Raw genomic sequence first — 22,384 nt, 5'->3', positions numbered from 1 at the left:
CTTGCCTGTTCTGTTTTAATCCCAGGACTTGGCTTTCAAAGTAAAGCTTCTTAGATGAAATTTCAGAGAGAATCTCATTTGTGCAGCAGCCAATGATGTCTGTATTTAATCAGCCCGCAGAAGTCTTAGGTCACTGACTGGCCAGTGAAAGGGCTGCCCGTGGGCCAGGTGCTCATCTTTGGTTCAGTCCATTGTGGCCTGGAGTGTTATGTCACTGATAAGTACAGTTGCTTTTTCTAGGCATTGTTTAGAAAGGTATCTATTGGATCTCTGTTTTCTTGGTGAGGAAACTGGCTCAATGAGTCACTTAGCCCAGGCCACAAAACTGGTAAATGATGGTGCTGAGGTTAGAACCACAAAGCCCCGTGTTCTTCCCACTACTCCAGGACCCATAGCTATGGACTAGTCATGCAGAGCACAGTGCAGTACGTTGAGGACTATGGGGATTTGGTGGAAGCAGCAAACTTTCCAGATGGAGGGAGATGCCCAGGAAGTCTTCATGGAAGAGGCAGCCTTTAAAATGGGAGTTTAAACAAACAGGCAGGGGTAGTGAAGAACATTCCAGATCAAGGAAATAATGTTAGCCAAGGTGTTTGGGTGAGAGGAAACTGGGCGGGATTCTGAGAGGGTGAGACTGTGTGGAGTGTCAGCATACATGACTGGGAGGGTTATGAGACAAGCTTGTGTGTCAAACCCAATAAGAAGTTTGGGATTGATTTGTGAAGTAGTGGGGATCCATTGAAGGTTGTTGAGCAGGTGAGTGACTTGATCAGAATTGGGCTGCCAGAAAATGTATGGTTAGTTCCCTGTAAATCTGTTCCTCCTGGGAGGCACAGGCTGTTTCACCTTTGCTGTTGTCTTCAGTCAGTGATGGGGAGGAATGGGGAGCAGAGCTGAGGAGATGCTGCTGGCACCACCACCGTTAGGTGGAGGACCAGAGTGGGAGTAAGAAGAGAGTGGGCAGGGCCAGGCCTTCACGGCGGGTCGTGGTGGGTGAAGAGGAGGAGGAGGAGCTGGAGACGACTTTCCTTCCTCCCTTGGCCATCAGCCTCCTCTGGCCTGAGGTCTGGTCTGGTGAGGCAGAGTACAGAGCATGCCTGCACTGTCTGTGTGAGTTCCTGAGGAGTGAGATCTTTAATTTTTGTCTGCTGAGCCCCGATGGGCAAGAGGCCAGCCTGTGTTACAACCTCCTGGGGGCCCCTGGGCCAAGGCACTCAGACCACAGTGGACGGAAACAAGGAATGAGTCATTCAGACTAGGACTAGCCGGGGCCCACTGGGATCTGCCGCACCTCGCCTGCCCTTCAGCCTGGTGTCTGTGCCCTTTCCTGGGGATTTGCCAGGTCTGGGTCTGTTCCTGAGGGACTGGGGCCCTAGAGAGAGTATTGGGGGCACCAGGGCAAACCTCATGGAGCCCCCACTCTCCACGGATGATCCAGGGAAAATGGACTCAGGGGATGATGGCAGAAGGCATCGTCTTCCTCTCTTTGCCTTGACAATGGAGAGTGACGGGGAGCTGGCTTGCAAGCCTCCCTGGGGAGAGCTTGTTTTAGGAAAGACCCTACTGTAGACCTTCCTCTCTGCCCCTGCAATCCTCATCCCTCAGGGTGTGAGGAGTGTTACTATGACCCAGCTCAAAGCCAAGGTGGGCACAGGTTGGAAGACCCCAGCGACAGCCAAGGGAAGCTGCTGCTTGTCCTTTTTTGTCCTCAAATTCCTGCACAGCCATTCTAGAAGCCTAGATAGGCCTGCACAATCCCCCAGCCCACAGGATTTTCTTCCTGGGAATTTGGAAAGAATAATCCAGGTACATGAGCTCTGCCCATCTGGGTAACTCTCTCCACCTCCAGCAGAGCATACGAAGTCCCCTTGGTCTCACTGGGAGGAATTATAGGGAGGAGGTCTTCCAGCTGCTCACACTGTTGTCCTGCTCAGGTCTTCAGAGACTCTGCTTGAGAAGTTATGCTTCAGGCCCCCCTGGGGTTTTAGAAGATTCCTCCACCTTTCCACTCCAGCCAGGGACTGAAGGAATTTATGCAGATCAGCCCACCCGTGTACCAGAGACTGGAAAGGAAGGGAAGCAAAGTGAACTAAATGATTTGGAAGAGCTGCCCATTTCGCATCATTGCAGGACACCCTGGCGTGACTGCAGTGTGCTGCAGGGGAAACTGCATGGACTTTGAAATTGTTCTGACTTTTTAGTTGAATCCTGGCTCAACTCCTAGGTGTGTGACCTTGAGCAAGCAACTTTACCCCTCTGGGCTTATGAAATGGGAATGGCAACACCTCTACCACACAGCGTAGACATTATATGTATGTCATTTTTCTTTCCCAAAGAGAAAAGCTACGAGTTGAGATGAGCTCTATTCAGCAATTGTGGACTACTTGATGGAGGTCAGGTGAGCGTGGCTGTGACTTCCTTCCTTCTCCTCTGTGGGTGCAAGTCAGATTCATCACCCTGACTCAGAGAGGACCCCTAGCTGGTAAACAGGCCTGAGGAGAATGGGGGATGCTTGGTGGGGGCTGACCTGTGACCACAGTCCCATGCAGCCATTATCACCCCCACCACACCACAAACAGCTGCGCATGCTTCCAGCTCTGAGAAAAATGCAGCTCTAGGTGGTCTCCCCTCCCCTGGAAGCTGGCATTGGTTTAGCATCTGGGACCAGACAAACCAGGAGCGAATCCCAGCACAGCCACCTACTCGCTTGTGACTGTGGATGAGTCATTCACTTCCCCGAGCCTTCATTTCCTCATCTGCTATGTGGGAAAATAATAGCACTTCTTCATCAATAGCGCTTCTCATTAAATGAGAAAGTGACTATAAGGTGACTTCGCACAGTGCCTGGTACCTTTTGAGTGATCAGGAAATATCAAGGCTGGACATGGTGGCTCTCGCCTGTAATCCCAGCATTTTAGGAGGCCGAGATGGGCAGACCACTTGAGTCCAGGAGTTCAAGACCAGCCTGGGCAACATGGCGAAACCCCATCTCTACAAAAAATACAAATTAGCCAGGCGTGGTGGCGTGCACCTGTAGTCCCAGCTACTTGGGGGGCTGAAGCTGGAGATTGCTTGAACCCAGGAGGTAGAGCCGAGATTGTGCCACTGTACTCCAGCCTGCATGACAGAGTGAGACCCTGTCTCAAACAAACAAACAAACAAACAAGCAAACAATGAAATATCAGTTGGTAAATGGAGTAGTAGTAATTGACACCTGCCCCTAGCCCCATGACAGGGTAAATAGGGCTGGCTAGCTAGTTTGTCCTGAAGAGGAAATGGCAAGACAAGAGCATCATTATCTCAACTTTCAGATAAGAAAGTAGAAGCCAAGTGAAGCTCAGAACTGTGCTCCATTCACAGAATGTTCCTACATGGTTTCCAGCACACTCTGAAATACAGGCCAGCTCACCTTACCTTTGCAGGAGCATCCATACCATGGCTACCACCACCAGCCAGCATGTCATGCCCACTCGGAGGAGACAGGCACCGGCAGACCAGGGCAGGGTGATTGTGAATTCTTGAAGGGATGCCAGGTCATGGCATCTAAGGTGGAATGGTTCTGGCAGCTTTTGCGGGCCTTAACAACCTCACACAGGAGGGAGTCAGCGCCTCTCTGTACGGCCTCCACCTTCCAAACTGGAGGCTGAGGCTGCACAGTGCAGGGGTCCCAGCTGCCCAGTGTCTGGAGCAGAACATCCAAGCCCACGAGCGGCTCCCATCTGGAAGGCTGGGGGCTCAATCAAACCTTCCTTCAGTGATTCTTCCCTCTGATTAACCAGGAAATGTGTTATTTGTTCTGAGCAGGGGAACGAGCTCTCCTAGGGAGAGGAATTCAGGGCTGGAGGTCCAGTTACTTCCAAGGAAGAAAAATCCCTGGAATTCTGTCAGGAGTCTGGGTCTCAGCAAAAGGGGCCGAAATGCGGCTCTTATTTACCAAATTAGTTCAGGTTCTGGTAGACCTCTGGCTGCCAACATTATTCCAGTGAGACATGGAAAAGCAGTGAGTTTGCCCTGGGAGTCCAGGAGACTGCTGTCCCTTGCATGGGGTATGTGTCTGGGCAAACCTTCTCCCTGCTGGAATCTTTTTATCAACCCTTTAGACTCCCTCTGCAGGGTTTTCCAGAGATGATTTTCCTCCCCAGACCCAAGAGATGGGTGAGTAGGCTTAGCAGTGTTCTCATGAGGGAGAAAGCTTTGATCAGGGGGTGGGAAAGTGACACACGGCGAGTCAGGGGCCGTGCTGAAAACAGCTTCCCTTCTTTCACTGGGCCAAGAGGATTGAGGGGGGCAGAAAGTTCTGATAACCCCACATCTCCAGGGAATTACACAGCGGGCTGGCAGGCAGGGAAGAGGGCATTTGGGGATATGCCCTAGAGCTCCTTTGGTGGTGATAGTGGTGGGGTGGTTGGAAAGGTCATGATTCAATTGTGAAGAGGGCTCCAGGCATACGAGCCCGGGGTGGAGGCAAGGCAGTGTAACCTTAAAAGCTTGGGCTTGGGTGGAAAATGATCCAGGTTTGAATCCTGCCTCTCCTGTTTATCAGCTGTGCCATCTTGGGCAAACCAGTAGCCATTGTCAGCCTCAGTTTCCTCCTTTGTATGTGTGGAAATCATAATGCCTCCTTTGGTTGGTTAAACCCACCAATTGATGTAACATGTTTAGCATGGTGTTTGGGCTACAGTAGGCTCTATCAGCTCTGGCAGGTTAAAAAAAAAAAAAAAAAAAAAAAAAAAAAGCCAAACTCAAGTGTTTGTGGGATTGGAGATTCTGAAGAGCTGCAAACAGTCCCAGCAATTAGAGGGTAAGAGAGATTTGGGTAGTAAGTAGGTGGCTGGACAGAGTGTGGCTCTGGGATGGGGTAGAAGATGCCAGTCTTTGGAGTAGATGAACCGGGTTGTGGTCCCTCCGGCGAACAGGGTGGGAACGTCCAAGGACCACTTGTACTTACTGAGGAGTGGAAGGGATGCCTGATGGTGAGAGAAAGTGTGTCTGCATGAGGGTTTTGGCGGAGGTGAAGGGTGAGGGATGAATGGGCGGCAGACTTCCAGAAATGCAGACAGAGGAGATGGAGCAGTAATAATGACTTGGACACACAGGAGGAAAAAATAGCTCAGGAATGAAGATGACGCCAAGGTTTCTGGCTTTGGGAGGCCCACGGGGAACTGAGGTGGGTCTTGAGGGATCGAGAGGGGAGCTCCTGAAAGAACTGAGTGGGTTCCGGGGAGAGGAAGGGAGCCCAGAACTACAGAGGTGGGTGGATATCTGGGCAAGAAGAGGTAAGTGTGGACCTGGGGCTTCCACAGCTGTGAAGGAGCAGCATCCCAGGAACAGAACTCAGCATTCTGGGAACTAAGGGGCATTCATGGTCAAATGCAAGGGGTAGGGTTCCAGGAGACCTTTAGAGCCAGCCCCAAAGGCAGTAAACACATGAACCTGGATTAGAAGCTGCCACCCAGAACTCAGTTCCTCTCTCTTAAAATGGGTCTAATGATACCAGCTCTCCCCATTTGATGGGATTACTGTGTCCTTCATTCAGTTAGCCATCCATTTCACACATGTTTCTTGGCTGTTCTAGGTTCTGTAGAAACAGTGGTGAGCAATGCAGACAAGATATCTATTGCTTTAGAGCTATCATTGTGGTTTGGGAAGTCAGACAAGAAATGATTTTATAGGTTGTTGAACAGGACTTTTCCTCTGCTCTTGGAATATCTGCTGAAGCCACAAAGATAGAACAATGAGGGCTAAATATTCTTGCATTCTGAAGAGAAGTACTAGACACCTTACTAAAGGCAGAACAGGTTCAACAACAATTAAACCACATCCCTCAATTCCAGTCTACAAATGAAAGGGATGAAGAAAGTCACTGAAGCATAACACTATTGCATTTGTTGGCAGGGCTGAGATTTCCCCTGAGGGCACTCCCCAACGCAAACCAAATGAAGGGAGATCCCAGAGAGAGGCAGTCATCTGCAAGAAGAGGAGGCTGTGTCCCTATAACTGTCCCCCCACTGATGCTGACTATGTTGCTGGATGTTGCAGGAACTTGGTGCATTAAACTACAGCAAGACAGTTCATGGGAGAACCCAACATATGTCTTTAGGAATTGAGGACGTACATAAATTAAGAGACTTGTGTGCATTTCCTGTCTGGAGAATTCTGATCTTGGAGTCTGGCTGGAGTGGCCTGTGTGGCAAGGTGAGAAGGGGGCAGGGTGAGGAGCAGCCAACCAACCCACCATTGTTTTGCCTGGCATAGGTGGGACAGTCCTATGAGAGACAGAGGATCCAAGGGTCTGTGAGAGGTTGACCAGAGAATGCTTTGCTATGGCAACTCAGGGTGCAGGTCCTGTAGAGAACCTCCCAAGAACCCACATATGTGCCCATGAAAAAGCCAGTGCTTGGCACCTGCCAACCAAGGGTACCTGTCACATAAGACTTTGCTACTTTTCCTCTAACACCTCTCCCCAAACCTTGACAAAGAGGAGCCACAGCAGAAAAGGAAGGTCAGGAAAACAGACCACACCCCACTCTTGCCACTGCAGGATCTCTAGCAAAGGGACAGGGGAGAGGAGGACTATTAAATGGGATGTGATATTGATTAACTTGGATGAGGTTTTGATCTGGACAGGAGCAGACTTTTTGTGCCTGAAAATGGGTCTTAATTATAGAAATAGAACAGTTCTCATGTCTGGCAGGGATGACCTCTCAAGCCAAGGACTCTGCCTGAGATGTCATTAAGGGTGGGAAAGGGAAATTTATCATAATACGGTTGGAGGTAGTAGTGGAATAGTTTCCAGATAGTCCCTCTTGAGGTTCAGCCCATTAAAAAACTCAGTTATATGAGCAAACAAATCAATAACAAGATGATGTCAACTGTTTTATGAAGATGAAACAGGGTAGTGTGTTAGAGAGTGATGACTGGGGTGAGGGAGGGCTACTCTAGATGGGGGTCAGGGATGGCTACTCCAGGAGCTGATATTTAATCTGAGAGGAGCAGTGATCAGGAACTATCCTCTAACATCTTGGAGAGGAACATTCCAGTAGAGGGAAGGGGGCATTCACTCGGCTTGTTCAAGGAGAGAGAGAAGGCCAAGGCAGTGGAGTGTAGTGGGTAAGGGAGAGCAAGAGGTCAGATGAGATCAGAGCGGGGGCAGCCAGTTAGGGCTTTGTAGGCCAATATCAGGGGTCCAGGCTTTATTCCAACAGTAGGTATTACCTGGGCCCATCCTTTGTGTGGTGTGGGAGGTTGTGAACTGGTGCCTGCCTGCCAGCTCCTTCACTCTGCCTCTCTGGGAAATAGGCTGTACAGATGTGCCAGGGGCAGCCCTGTTGATCCAACCCTTTAGGCTGTAGGGAGAAGGCATGAGTGAGAATGGTGTGCTGATTACTGGGGACACGCAAACGGTGCCGATCAGCATTCCCACACCCCTGCCCACCTCATTGCCAACACAAGAAGATGTGAGTGCACACACTGGGTCAATCAGGGATCACCGAATTCCCCTCTGGGTAATTTCTGAGTGAGGGGCTGGAGTGGGATTCCAGGAATGGACTCAACCAGAGGCGGGAGGCCTGGATTCCACTCCTCTCTTTCACACGCGCTCTCCTTGAGTGGCTTACTCAAGAGGCTCCTTGTCTTTGCCTCTGTGAAAAAGAGGACCCCTTGGCCGGGCGAAGTGACTCACGCCTGTAATCCCAGCACTTTGGGAGGCCGAGGCGGGCGGATCACCTGAGGTCGGTCGGGAGTTCGAGACCCACCTGACCAACATGGGGAAACCCTGTCTGTACTTAAAAAAAAAAAAATACAAAATTAGTCGGGCTTGGTGGCGCATGCCTGTAATCCCAGCTACTTGGGAGGCTGAGGCAGGAGAATCGCTTGAATCCGGGAGGCGGAGGTTGTGGGGAGCCGCCATCGCACCATTGCACTCCAGCCTGGGCAACAAGAGCGAAACTCTGTCTCAAAAAAAAAGAAAGAAAGAAAGAAAAGAAAAGAAAAAGAAGAAGAGGACCCCTCTTCTAGCGCCAGCCATCACCACCTCAGGCCTAGGCGTGACCCTCGTGCCACTGGAGGGGATTGAGATCCAGAGCGAAGGGGGCGGCGGCGCCAGGGCTCTGCAGCCATGGAGCGCCAGGGCCGCCAGCTCCGCCAGGGGGCGCGCCAGGGACCTCCCTGCGCCCCGCGCGCCGCGCCCCGCGCCACCCCTGCTCCGTCCGGCCCTGCAGAGGGCGCCCCCAGCGGCCAGGGCGCAAGCGGAGGGGCTGGCGGCCCTGTTCCATTACGCGGACCTCGGCGCCCCTCCCAGCCTCCTTCAGATCTGCGAGGCTGCGGCCTGGTCACCCGATCCAAAGACGGTCCCTGAGGCGAGGCGCGGGAGAACGATTCGGGGCAGATCGGCAGTTCGAACTTGCCCAGGGCAGGAGAAAGGCGGCCCGGTGTCCCGGTCGTGGCAGGCGCCATCTGCCCGACCAGCGCCCGGGTCAGCCCCGCGCCGCCCCCTGCTCCGCACGGGTTAATCCCCCTCGCCGCCCGCTCGCCGCCCGCTCGCTTCCCGGTGCCAAAGTGGGTGTTGCTGGAATTCCTCGCTCCCTCTCCCGTAATGAGGGGGCTGAGCTGTCCCTCCGAGGAGGGGGCCTGGTGTGGATAAAAGAGACCAAAAAGCCGGGGGAGGTTTCCAAAAATAAAACCGTCCGGGTCCCCTTCAGACGGCTGCAGGCGCGGGGAGGAGGCGCGAAGGTGCGGCAACAGTGAGAGCCCAGCTGGAGTAGGAGCGCTGACTCGAGGCTCGGGGCGCGCAGCCCTCGCTCCGCGGAGAACCGGGCCCCCAGTCGGCCGCTTCAGGGCCCCCTAGACTCAGAGAAGCGGGCCGCCGGGCGGGGCCCGGAGAACAGCCCGCGGGCGTCCAGCGCGCGGACCACAAAGCTCTTCGCGGTGCCCGCGCGTTCCACTCTCCAGCCGCCCCCGCGCCATGAGGCCGCGGACCAAAGCCCGCAGCCCGGGGCGCGCCCTGCGGAACCCTTGGAGAGGCTTCTTGCCGCTCACCCTGGCTCTCTTCGTGGGCGCGGGTCATGCCCAAAGGGACCCCGTAGGGAGATACGAGCCGGCTGGCGGAGACGCGAATCGACTGCGGCGTCCTGGGGGCAGCTACCCGGCAGCGGCTGCAGCCAAAGTGTACAGTCTGTTCCGGGAGCAGGACGCGCCTGTCGCGGACTTGCCGCCAGTGGAGCGGGCCCAGCTGGGCTGGGGGATCCCCAGGAGGCCCACCGAGACTGAGGCCAGGAGGTCGTCCCGCGCGCAGCAGTCGCGGCGTGTCCAGCCACCTGCGCAGACCCGGAGAAGCACTCCCCTGGGCCAGCAGCAGCCGGCACCCCGGGCCCGGGCCGCGCCGGCTCTCCCACGCCTGGGGATCCCACAGCGGTCCGGGGCTGCGCCCCCAACCCCGCCGCGAGGGCGGCTCACGGGGTGAGCATGGGAGAGGGAAGTTTGGAGGGTGCAGAGGGGAGCCAGGGCTCATTTGTGGAGGGGCGTGCAGGCGAGAGGAGAGGGCGCCGGACTCATGCCCTCGTCCCTCTGTCTTTAGTACTTCGGGAAACAGCCCCGAGGTTCCAAAGTCGGGACTGGAAGATTTGATCCGCTTTCGAAGAGTTTAAGGCAAAGATAGATCCTCATCCTAATCCTTTCTTAGCAACTCGCCCGGAGCCCCGACGTTAAATCCTTTCACAAGGCGCCTCTCCACTCGCCCGCGCTCCGCCTGCCTGCAACTAACGAGCTCTTGTAGACGCTTGCAGCGCTGCCGGGATCCGAGAGGCAGCGGGGAGAGGGCAGTGGGGTGGGCGCTCCAGGCTCTTGAGGCCCAGGGGAGGTTGAGCCGGCTCAGGGCGCGGGTGGGCGGAGGTGTCTGGGGCCCCATGGCGAGAAGGTAGATGCGTCTCCAGGAAGGGAGCTGGCAGCGAAGCTGGTGCGTCGGGACAAGTGTGTGGATTGGGGCGTGGGTCGGCCTGCGCAGGCTGAGGGCTGGATGCGGGCGTGGGCGTGAGCTCTGGGCTCTTTGGGCGGGAAGCGTGTCCCGATGAGGCTGCAACACAGTGGGCGCGTGGAGAATTGGATCAGTGTGCTCTCGTGCCTCTAGGTGTAAGCACAATTTGCGTGCGTTGCAGGGCTAAGCCACCCCACAACCCTGCAATTTACTTTTTTGCTCCCCCTGGGTACCACCCCCGGCCCGCTGCGGGCGCCGTCGCAGAGTGAGAAGACGCCCCAGCAATCCCCTTCCCCAATCGGATTATCATGGCTGCGGGCGCTCTCCACCTTGCCGGGGTATGACAGGTGCCTCTGGAATGGAGGGCACTGAGCCCTGGACAGTGAGGGTCAGGGCGGGGCCACCATCGAGAAGTCTGGGAAGGGCTTTGGCAGCCTCTCTTTGCCTGGGCCCGATTTGCCAGTTGGGTTTAGTCCTGGGGAACAGCATGAAAGACACTTGTACCCCGAGTCCTACTCCAAGGACCTTACGCTTCACACCCTTGGCGCTCTCTGTTTTCGTTGGCTGGAGCACTCTTCTCATAGAGCAGGATTCATGCTCTGTCTCTTTCAGATTTATGTTCAGAGTGGCCTTTGGCCACGCCTGCCCCATCCTCTTTCTCCCTTCACCCTGCTTTGTTTTTTTCATAGTACTTATTCTATCTGATATGTTCTATTCCTATTTATGTGTTTATGGCCTGGCCTCCCAGCCCACACTAATGCAAGCTTTATGCAAACAGGGACTCCATTGTGTCCATTTGTGTCTCTTGTGCCCAGAATAGTGCCTGCACTAGTTGGTATTCTCTAGGTATCTGTTGAATGAGTGGATGAACTCCCTGCCGCCCATGGAAGGCCCAGCTTCAAGCAGGCAGAGAGTAGATCCATGCACTGCCAAGTCGCTTACACACAGGATCATTCAACAAGTATTAGTGGAAAGCACCTGCTGTGTTTCAGCGTTTTCCTTTCCTGATCTGTGCAAGTGAATGCATGCTTTTAAGGATCCTGCATGCAGAGCATGGGAAAGGGGATGGAGGTCCAGAGTCCAAGGCATTGTTCCTGCTGAGAGAGCAACCCAATTACTTAATATCACGTTGAAGAAATGAACAGATTTTTTCTTTTGCTGCCGCTACTGCAAGAATGAAGACCCATTCTCGACATCCACGACTGTCGACATTTCCAGAAAAGTGTCGACATTACTCTGAAGGGACGCACAGTTATCTGTGAGGCCCCAGAGGAAACCCTGGCGGAGGACTTCAAATCCACATCGAATGTAGAACTCAGTCTTCCTTGGGAAAGAAAGAAAAAAGAGGCTTCGGGTTGACAAACGGGTGGGGTAACAGAAAGGACCACTCGGCGGTACCGTTCGGACTATTTGTAGTCTGTGACAGGACATGAGTCAAGGTGTGTTACGCGTGGGCTTCCGTTTACAAGATGAGGTCGTGGTGTATGGCCTACTTCCCGCATTCAAGCGTCGTTATCCAGGAGAATGGGTCTCTTGTTGAAATCCGAAATTTCTTGGGGAAAAGATACATCCGCGAGGGTTCGGATGAGACCAGGTGTTGCTTGATTCAGATTCTCTAAAGGCCCAGAGAAGATGAATGTGAATCTCTTGAAGGAAGATGACATTGAACTTGGTTTCAAATTCAGTGGCTTTGATTCAGCAAGCCACAACAGTTAAAAACAAGGATTATCAGGAAATTTTTGGATGGTATCTATGTCTCTGAAAAAGAACTGCCAATCCCAAAAACACCAATCTGTCAGCAGGCTGATGAATAACGATCTTAAGAGTCAGTCCAGGCTACAGAAAGAAGATGCCAGATGACTCCTGTGTAAGACCTACTTGTGATATTTAACGATGACTGCGAATAAAAAGACCTGTTGATTTGGCGTTTCTTAAGAAAAAAAAAAAGAAATGAACAGATGATGAACAGATGCTTTCTAGTACTGGAAGGCTCCTGTTAAGTGCAAAGGAGTGGGGCAGCTGTAGCTGAAGAGCTGAGTAGAGGAGACCTGTGACCTGGGGTCCCTGGGACTCTGTGGGCAGCATGTGGGGAAGCAGAGGGGAGGTGGCAGGAGGGGGCCTGGAGGTGAGGGTGGCATGCAGGTGTAGCACTGCCCAAGGACAAGGGCTTTTTACTGTTGGCACTGGCCCAGGGGTAGCGCTGCAGCTCTGGTGTAGGGGAACCCAGAGACATAGCTTGGGCTGGAGCAGGGAGGAGCTTGTACTGCAGGCATTCAGGTGCAGGTGAGGTGCGGGGGAAGGTGGAGAAGTGTAGCGTGGGGACTGGAGGGTGCACTATTAGAAGTCATGAAATGATGTGGTGATGAGCAAAGCAAATTGTCACCACCACAAGGCTGGTGCATGTGAATAGGCATGTGAAGACATGGGCTGGGTGCCACCTGCTGTACACAGGTGCACACATCACATGACACACTGGTCAGGCTCCTCCCCCAGATTGTCTTCTTCAGCTTTAATAGAGAGTGGGTTCCCTGACACTCCAGTCAGCCACTTCATGTCAGCTGGGGAGACCCTGAGTGGTCATCTTGTTTATTCTCTTCCTCCACCCTGGTCCATTCTGGTTAATGGCTTCTAGTCAGGCTGATCAGGCTGGCCATTCATTGCCTTGTGAGCTGCAGACAGCCAGGGACCAAGTGCCACCTGCTGGTGAATCTTGGAACTACACAACTACTACTGGAGCTTCTTCATTTATTCAACAAATATTTTGGAAGGACGTCTACACCCAGGCCCTATACTGGATCCTGAGGATATAGCAGTGACCAAGACAGGCAGACTCTGTCCTCATGGAACTTTCAATGTAGTGAGGATTTATTGCACATAATAAAGATTTATTAAGTTTGTGCCAGGCTTGTGCCAGGCTTGATGCTAGGTATCTAGGATACAGCAGTGACCAGAGTGGACACCGTCCCTACACTAATGAAATTTACAGTCTACAGGGTTTCTTTTTCTTTTCTTTTTTTTTTTCTTTTTGAGATGGAGTCTCTTGCCCTGTCACCCAGGCTGGAGTGCAATGGCATGATTTTGGTTCACTGCAACCTCCACGCCTGAGGCTCAAGCGAGTCTCGTGCCTCAGCCTCCTGAGTAACTGGGATTATGGGCACGTGCCACCACACCCGGCTAATTTTTTGTATTTTTAGGAGAGATGGGGTTTCGCCATGTTGGCCAGGCTAGTCTCAAACTCCTGACCTTAAGCACTACACCCACCTTGGCCTCCCAAAGTGCTGGGATTACAGGTGTGAGCCACCACCCCGGCCTCTACAGGGTTTCTTGAACCAATCTCACAGCATACCATCTGTATAATATTTTTCTCTACCTTTCCCTCTTGTTCTGTTATTATTTTTCTTTAACTTTGTATTCTGTTAAATAACAGGATTTTGTGTTTTATCTGTTTTAAAGTATATTATGAAGTTTTACAAATGCACTAAAAGGTATTGAAAATAATATAACTTATAGTCTAGTTTTATCAAACCTTAATATGTTGGCATATTTTGATTCCAGTTTTTTAGTTGAAATTTCCTCTATAAATTTGTCTCTTTCCCTCCCCAGAGTTGATCACTACCCTGAATTTGATTAATTCCAATAGATGTTTTTACAATATTACTATAGATACATGTATCCACAAAATATACAATGTTGTTTTGCATATTTTAAACTTAGATAAGTGATACCATATTTCATTATTCTTCTGCAATTTGTTTTCTCCTCCTCATTAGATTTTTGAGATTTAACCATATTAATATAATTAGCCCAAGTTTATTCATTTTAACTGCTGTATATTATTCCTTTGTCTGAATATTACCACAGTTTATCCATCCTCCTGTTTTTGGACATTTAGTTGAATTACATTTTTTTGCTATTACAGACAACGTTTGACTCATTTTTCTCCACAAATAAATTCATAACTGAAAGGAAACTTTGTATCATTATAAGTTGAAAACAGTACCACTTGTTATAAAGAGAAGGTAATTGTAGGAAAATTGAAATGAAAACAAAATGTTCTTAAGTTCTAGTCAGACATCATTCATTATCTTAGGAAGCTCAACTCTGTGGCAAGTTCTCTCTGTTGGAAAGGGGGACTAGCATGTGTTGAGGGGAGGACCTGGCCTTTTTCACTGACATAATTAGGTTAGAAGGATCACCGAAAAGAGAATCACTTTCTCACCATGTAACTCACTGTTGAATGTTGTGATCTGTAAACCTAAAATGCCTTTCCTACCCTCAGTGTGGCTCATCCCACTTTTTGTGAAACTCCAGATTAAATGAAACAAAGAAGTATTAATTGTATACCACGTGTTGGGCACTGTGTTAGACTCTAGAGGCACAAGGAGAAATAAGAAAGAAATCTCTAGATACCCAAGACGGAGATACAACCAATGACCTGAAACAGGCAGTACTAAATGATCCTAGCAGATGCAGATGGAGAATGAGGGAAGGCTGGGTAGATGATATCAGAGCAGGTGGGTTTTTTGTTTGTTTGTTTGTTTGTTTGTTTTGTGAGTTTTTTGAGACGGAGTCTTGCTCTGTGGCCAAACTGTAGTGCAGTGGCACAATCTCAGCTCACTGCAACCTCCTCCTCCTGGGTTCAAGCGATTCTTCTGCCTCAGCCTCCTGAGTAGCTGGACTACAGGTGCACGCCACCACACCCAGCTAATTTTTAGTAGAGACAGGGTTTCACCATGTTGGCCAGGATGGTCTCGATTTCCTGACCTCATGGTCCACCCGCCTCAGACTCCTAAAGTACTAGGATTACAGGTGTGAGCCACCTTGCCTGGCCCAGGGGAGGTTTTATATAAAGAAGGTAGTATCTGATCTGGAAGTCTTGGAGTATGCAAAGGATTTCCATCAGTAGATCAGAGAGGGAAGGCATTCTAGGCAGAGAGAACAGCCCAGGCAAAGGCATGAAAGTGAAATCCATCAGGCAACTAGGGAGCAACAAACCTTGCATCCTTGGAAGAGCAAAGCCTTGGCTGTGGATGGTTGTGGATACAAGGTGGGGGTGATGGGGTCAATTAGACTGCACAGGCAAGTAGGCACGTGGGTGCCAGGTGACCTTGTAGAGGCCAATGGAGAGCTGTGGGAGGTTTTTAACAAAGGGCTAGTGTGATCAGATTTGGCCCAGGTGGAATAGCAGCTCTCCCAGACTGCTAGCCAGATGTGTCCGCTACAGTGATGCTGGATACTGGGCTAATGTGTGCTGAGTGGTGTCAACTGGAAGACTGAACTCAGATGATCTCTGAGAGGTACCTTCTAGGGAGCCAGAGCGATTGAATTGTATATCCCAGCTGTTCAGGCTCATTTGCTCTCTCTGCTAGCCAGAGCCCACTGAACTGACAATTCCCAGCTGGTCACTTCCCTGGGCCTGCACCCAAGACTTTAATATTGGCCTGTAGGGATCCTCAGAGTCTCTCCTTGGGGACCTGAATCTCTCCTGAGTGCCCTACCAGCCCCAGCCTGGCCTCTCTGCCTGGCAGCCTTTGATTCTGGCCAATCCTCCCTGTGGCCGTATATCCCTTAGGGCCTACTCTGCAGGCAAAGCAGGGCTGGCCCCTGCCCTCCCACAGTCAGCTGCAAAGCCATCCTGAGGGCAGCTGGGGTGACGGCTGGCTCAGGGGGCCTCCTTGGGCTGGGCTCCATGCCATGACCTCCCAGCCAGGCAGGCTCCTGCGTCCGTGCTGTCTGGGTTCCCACAGGCCCTAGTTCTTAGAAAATTCCCAGGGCACAGAATCTGTTTCCTCTCAGAGCCCTCCTAGCCCCACAAGAGGTCTTGTCACCACCACAAGGGGTAGTGACATACAAGTGGGTATGTAGTTTCCCCTTCCACTGGGGCACAACCCCAGAAACTCTGGGTCTGACAAGCAGCCCTTTCCCTGACCCCAGTGACATAGGCCCTTATGCAGCCAGGAAGCTGCTAAAGGTGGTCGCCCAGAGAGGCTTTAAGGTGGCCCGAGTGGCACAACTCTTGGCTGGCAGGACATTCTGGGAGCTCCCTGGGAGGGAGGCAGTGCCCCACAACTTTGGGCCAAAGGGCCAGGAATGGGCCTCTGCTTTTTCAAGCTGCAGGAATTTATTTTGAATTCTTCATAAGACTCCAAAAACCACATAAGCTTTGGGGTCCACTCAAATGTCAAACAAACTCCTAAGTGGGACCAGATGTCGCCATGCTGGCCGCAGAGATCACAGGAGCGGCCGCCCTGCTCTGTCCTTTGCCTGTCCAGCCTCTGTACTTCTCCCTCCCCTCTCACCCTCCAGTTCCAGCGCCCAGTGACGATTTCTGATGATAAGGATGGAAGCCAGAGCCAGGCCCAGCCTGCCAAGGAGTCGCTCCCTAGAGGTCTTCAGGAGAAGCCCTTCTAGGGAGTTGCCCTGGTCTAGGCATGTGGGTCTTTAGCTGCGGAGTCAGGGCCGGGTGGAAACTGCTGGTGCTGCTGGAGTGCACCAAACACCTGGAAACAACGTCTGGGGAGCTGAGTGAGTGCCCCAGCACTGTACATCAGTGTCTCATGCGGGTCCCTCAGAGCCAACATCAAGGAGTAGCTGAAGGGCTGGGCACAGTAGCTCACACCTATAATCCCAGCACTTTGGGAGGCTGAGGTGGGTGGATCACCTGAGGTCAGGAGTTTGAGACCACCCTGGCCAACATGATGAAACCCTGTCTCTATTAAAAATAATTTTAAAATTAGCATGGTGGCAGGACCAAGGTTGCCATGAACCGAGATTGTGACATTGCACTCCAGCCTGGGCCATATAGAGAGACTCAAAAAAAAAAGGAGTAGCTGAGGGAAGAACTCTATTTCCCTATAGAGTAATTCCTGTTTGTCTCTCAAATAAAAATTGTGCAGAGGCAGCTTAACCCACATCCCCAGCCCCATCCTCCTACCAGCTTGCCACCTTGTAAGCCCCTCATAAGCAGGAATTCTAGAGCCCCCTTCCTTCAGTGTCCACTCAGGGCTCCGCCTTCCCATGCACCAGACTGCTGGGGGCTGAGACTCCTCAGTGTGCATTTGTTGGCAGGTGACACCGCATATGACCTTGAGACTGTTTTATGTGTGTCTTCCAGCTTCCCTTGGATCGTCAGCATTTGTAGGGCAAGGACCTTGGTGTTTTGTTTGTTTGGTTATTTGTTTTGTGAGAGGCAATGTAGAGTTGGAGCGTGGCTTAGAGTTGGGCCAACCCAGGTTTGAATCAGGCTCAGGCACTTACCTGCTGTGTGGAATTGGCAAGTCACTGAACCTCTCTGAACTGGCTTGTTTATTAGCTTTAGGATCACTGTCATTGTTGCCCCAGTGGACTGCCTTCTTTATGTCAGATGTTAAACATTCTCACCTCATTTAACTGTCATAACAACCCAATTAAGCAGCTATCGTTATCTCCATTGTACAGATGGAGAGAGTGAGGTTTCCCAGGGACATGCAGAGAATGGCAGAGTCAGGATTCAATCTTAGATTTGCACGTAGAATGAGGACGGCCTTCCCAGCCTCTCCGTGTTCCCCCAGGCCTTTCCTGTAGAAGGTGGGACTGTGGGAAGGGCTGTCAATAGTCCCCAGCTCTGAGCATCCTTTTGTTAACTCTGTTTTGGTGACTCCACAGGAGGAACGTCTGCGGGGGACAGTGCTGCCCAGGATGGACAACAGCAAACAGCACCAACCACTGTATCAAACGTGAGTGCCTCCACAAGTAGCAGACACTCCGCTGTATGAGACGTGGAGTGCCATTCCCCACCCTATTCCCAGGGCAGGTCAAGCTTAGGGACTCCAGAACCTGGAGCAGAAGCGTCTTTCCTAGTCTGCGTCCTGAAGATGCAGCCCCTCTTTAAAGTGGAGGCAATATCCAGTGGAAGGGAGGAGGTTTAAAAATGCCTCCAGCTGGGGCTGGGAGTGGTGGCTCACACCTGTAATCCCAGTTTGGGAGGCCAAGGTGGGTGGATCACTTGAGGTTGAGAGTTGAAGACCAGCCTGGTCAAGATGGCAAAACCCTGTCTCTTCTGAAAATACAAAATTAGCCGTGCGTGGTGTTGGGCGCCTGTAATCCCAACTACTCAGGAGGCTGATGCAGGAGAATCGCTTGAACCTGGGAAGCAGAGGTTGTGGTGAGCCAAGATCATGGCACTGCACTCCAGTCTGGGTGACACAGCGAGTCTCCTTTCCAAAAAGAAAAAAAAAATGCCTCCAGCTGGACACAGCTTCTCAAATGAAATCACTGCTCGTATTTTCAAAGCTTCCTGCATTCCCTCCTGCTGCCCTACTGTGTTGGCCCCACTCACACTGCCGGCAGAGTCTCAGGAGCCCGTTCGCACCTGTGTTCTGCGGAACATGCTTGGCCCAGAGCCTCTGCATCCCACATTTCCAAGGGCACAATTCATGGGATGAGAATCCACCTCTGCCCTGGCCCTTGGCCCAATGACCCTGGCCTCTGATAAGGACTCTGCCAGGATGGTCAGATGACACTCTCTGACCCATGCCTGGAGCCGTCTCCCCCTGGACTGCTCTGATGTCTGGCAGTCTGGCTCGAAGGAGAGAAAAGCCATCTTATTTTGTGGAAACGTAGGAGTGAGTTGGGAAGAGCCAGAGCCTCCATGCCCGAGCCTCTTCCACTGATGGTATCAAGGGCATTAACAACAACAGGAGCCAGTACCTTCATAGCACTCACTTGGTGCAGGGTGCACTTTAAACATCCTCTGTGGCGGCTGGATGAGGAACGCGAAGCACAGTTGGGTAACTTGTCTAAGGTCACGTGGTCATGGTCAGGAAGTGCAGAGCTAGGATTTGAATCCAGACAACCTGACTCCAGGGTCCTTCTTCTTAATACCTGTACCCTGCTGCCAGGTATCTCACCTTCATTTTTGGGCCTCACTTTCTGCATCTGTGAACTGGAGGTGATGGTACTATTGCTGTCACTGCTACTACTACTGCTACTATTAGCTAACAACTGAGTACGTACTAGTGCCCAACACTGCACTAAGCTCTTCACATGCGTTACCTTAGTTTGACCTGTCAGTCATCTTATGAAGTAGGTGTGTGCTTATCATCGTGGCTTACAGATGAGGAAGCTGGGGCTCGGGTTGCTTGGGAAACATGGCCAAGCTCCGCTGCTGCAAGTGCTGAGCTCGGGCTGGACCTGGGCAGACTGACTCCAGAACTCCAGGCTCTGATCTCCTGGGCTTCATTCCCTCCCGACACCAGAGGGGGCTGGGCATTCCAGAGTGTGGAATCCCCACAGACCATAGCAGATATGGGAGTTTGAGGGATCCCCTTGGATCTTTCTCCTTCCTCCCACAGGCCCCTCTTGGGTCCACATCAGCTCCCCAGGAACTCTGCCTGACTGTCCTTCAGGTGGCTGCCCCTGCCTCTGCCAGTCCCAAGCCTGGCTGCAAAACCTCAGTCTCAACAGCTCCCTTCCTTCAAGGACCAGTCCCAGGCCCTTCTCAGTAGGAGGGCGTCACAGTTAATAGTCCAGGTATGTGACAAAACATATGATGTTCCCAGCACGATGGATGCCCTTGTCTAGGAACATCATATGTAGTTCTATGACAACGTAGGATAACGTGGTTATCCTGACACCCTACTTGACAGGATATAGGATGCAATGGAGTTGCTCCCATTCCCACGAGGCTGGACATGCGGGTTTACCAAGCTCTTGGCTTCTGCCTCAGGCCTCATGGCCCTGACCCTCTCTGCTTGTCTGAAGATGTAGCTCAGGCAGAATCTTCGGTCCCTTCTAGGACCTCCAGATAACAGAACCAGAGCCAAAAACTCAAAAACAAACAACAAAGCAGATCTGCTTGAACACCCTTTCCTTTTCCGGGAAACTGGACGCGTGGGGGCTCTCAGAGGTCAGGCCCTCTGTGGCCAGGGGCACCGGTGGGGGAGAAACCCTTGTCCCTCACTATTTTATTTTACTTTTAAATTTTAAGTTTATTTTTTGAAACAGAGTCTCACTCTGTTGCCCAGGCTGGAGTAGAGTGGCACAATCTCGGCTCACTGCAACCTCCGCCTCCCAGGTTCAAGTGATTCTCCTGCCTCAGCCTCCTAAGTAGCTCGTGTTACAGGCACCTACCACCATGCCTGGCTAATTTTTGTGGGTTTTGTTTTTTTGTTTTGTTTTGTTTTGTTTGTAAAGATAGGGTTTTACCACGTTGGCTAGGCTGGTCTCAGATTCCTGGCCTCAAGTGATCCTCCCACCTCAGCCTCCTAAAGTGCTGGGCTTACAGGTGTAAGCCACCACGCCCAGCCCCTCATAATTTTAAAGAAGAAGAAAGTGAGCCTCAGAGAGGTGGTGACTTGCTCAAGGCCACACAGCTCATTGGAAAAGAACCTGAGACTCAAAATCAGCTCTGAGCAACTCCTCTGGGTAGGGAAGCCAGGGATGTGGGTGGCCAGGTGGCTTTATGCTAAGCAGAAGCTCTGGGGCTGGGGTCTGGCACTGTTATTTTTTAAACAGCATCCCAGGTGATTCTAGGTGTGGCCAAAAATCACTGAGCAGAGTTGGGGGTCAGTCATAGGGAGATCTGCCTTGGGGCCCTCCTCAAACTTGAATGTTCCCCCAGTCCTCTGAGAATCACATCAAAGAGAAAATTCTGATTCAGCAGATCTGGGGTGGGGCAGATATTCTGTGTTTCTAACCAGCCCCAGGAACGCTGATGCTGCTGGCCCAGGGACCACACTTTGAGTAGCAGGGCCTTTCAGGACTCAGGAGGCCTGGGCAGGAGAGATTGGGACTTGGAGGTGGGGAAGAGGGTTGGTATGTTCGAGAGAGCGTAGCCTTTGCTGGGAGGCGGCATTGGCTGATGGAGAGTGTTGCTGAGGTTTCAGCTGAAGCTGCAGTGGGTGGCTTCATAGGGGGTGGGCTTCTCCCTAGCTGCCTGAGGGGTCTGGGCATAGGTCTCACTTGGGCCCTCCAACCCTGGAAGTTCTCAGTTTCCTAACTTGCTAGTGATGTTCCAGCGTTATTCTCTGCCAAACTGGGTTTCAACCCTAGAAACTCAAGGTTGAGTGAGTTTGCATATTGTTACAGTACCAGTGCATGTGTGTGGGGGTATCCTCGTACCCCGGCGGGTGCTGCACCAGGATGCTGAGGCAGGATGCTGCCAGTACCTTCTCCCCCGGTATTTCCCTCCCTGTCCCTCTCACCCTGCTGCCCCCTGGTCACCCACCCTGACCCAGGCACACAGGCCAGCAACTCTCCTGGAGGGGGTTGTCAGTGGGCAACAGCCTCTCCCACTTGAAGCTGGCTCGCCCGCAGCAGGGCTGTGTGCTCATTAACTGGTCCCTGTGCTGTTTGCTTGTTGCTATTTGGCTGCTAATAAGCCTAATGAGAACCACGCAGGCGGGCGGTGGGGTGTTGGCACTGGATGGCTTTGTCCAGAGCTCTGCAGAAGGGGGGACTCTTGGCTCCACACCCCATCAGCTGGCTCTCCCCCACCCCTGTGGCTCTGCACCTCCCTCTCCTCTGCCAACAGCTGCCCTCCTGGCTGGGGCAGAGACTGCCAATGTTGGGGAATGTTCATGATTCTGTCCTAGCAGTTTCACACATGAAGGATGCCTTCCTGGGCCGGTGAGAGATGGGGGCCGACATCCCCCACTGCCAAGGGTAAAGTCTAGTGCCAGAACCACGGGGAGACTCAGTCTCTCCCGGATATCTGCGGGCCCAACCCACTGCCCATGCGCAGGGAGTGCTGGCTCCTGCTCAGTTGCCCTCTCTTCCCTCTAGCAGAATCAATCCCAGGTCACTGTCACACACCAGTCCGTCTCCCAGGCCTGCCCTCCTTCCACCCTGATCTGCAGGTGCCCATTGCTAGAAGCCCAGCCCCTCCTTCCACCTTGGTGGGGGCTAGAGCTGGGCCGCCGAATCCTCTTCCAGTCTTGGTATCTGCCTTTCCTTCTGTGGCTTTGCCAGCTCTCTCTCTTGGGATTTATGTGTTTATGTATTTGTGAAGGCAGCTGACTGCGGCCTGCCGGGCCCTGCCCAGCAGAGGGGAAGAACTGGAGGGTGTGGAGTGACAGTGTCCTGTTTATAATTGCAGCTTTTGGAAGACTGTCCATTCTTCCCAGACTGGCTCCTGCCCAACCCTACCCCAACTGGGGAAGGGGATTTGAATACTCCCTAGACTTCTCATTTTATCTCAGCCTAGACGCACAGGGGCTGGGGCTGCTTTGGGGAGGACAGAAGAGAATCCCTGCAGCTGTCGAGGAGGGGGCAGGCAAGTTACTCTGTCACTCCTGCCCCCAGCAGCAAGGCTCGATAGTAAGAGCATGTACTTTGGATTCTGGCACCAGATCCCTGGAGACATGTTTGAGTCCCAGCTCTGTGTCCTGGGGCAAGTGACTGGCCCTTTTCTAGCCACAGGGCCTCATCCATAAA

At 52.3% G+C, this 22,384-nt stretch overlaps 1 protein-coding gene across 2 annotated transcripts in view; it reads left to right on the top strand.

Moving 5' to 3' along the window:
* The first annotated feature begins 8,316 nt into the window (after positions 1-8,316).
* The window catches only part of LTBP2 (latent transforming growth factor beta binding protein 2), a 118,854-nt gene continuing 104,786 nt past the window's right edge, over positions 8,317-22,384 (top strand). For both annotated transcript variants that reach the window (XM_017880500.1, XM_017880499.1), the window contains exons 1-2: positions 8,317-9,456; positions 17,615-17,685. In XM_017880500.1, the coding sequence (XP_017735989.1) occupies positions 8,963-9,456; positions 17,615-17,685 (565 nt within the window). In that variant the 5' untranslated portion in view covers positions 8,317-8,962. The remainder of the gene's footprint in view (positions 9,457-17,614; positions 17,686-22,384) is intronic.

The sequence above is a fragment of the Rhinopithecus bieti genome, unplaced genomic scaffold (genome assembly GCF_001698545.2).
Source record: "Rhinopithecus bieti isolate Rb0 unplaced genomic scaffold, ASM169854v2 scaffold_11380, whole genome shotgun sequence".
In the NCBI taxonomy this organism is placed as follows: Eukaryota; Metazoa; Chordata; class Mammalia; order Primates; family Cercopithecidae; genus Rhinopithecus; species Rhinopithecus bieti.
Note: the sequence above shows the minus strand (reverse complement) of the source record. Positions and strands in the feature narration are given on the sequence as shown.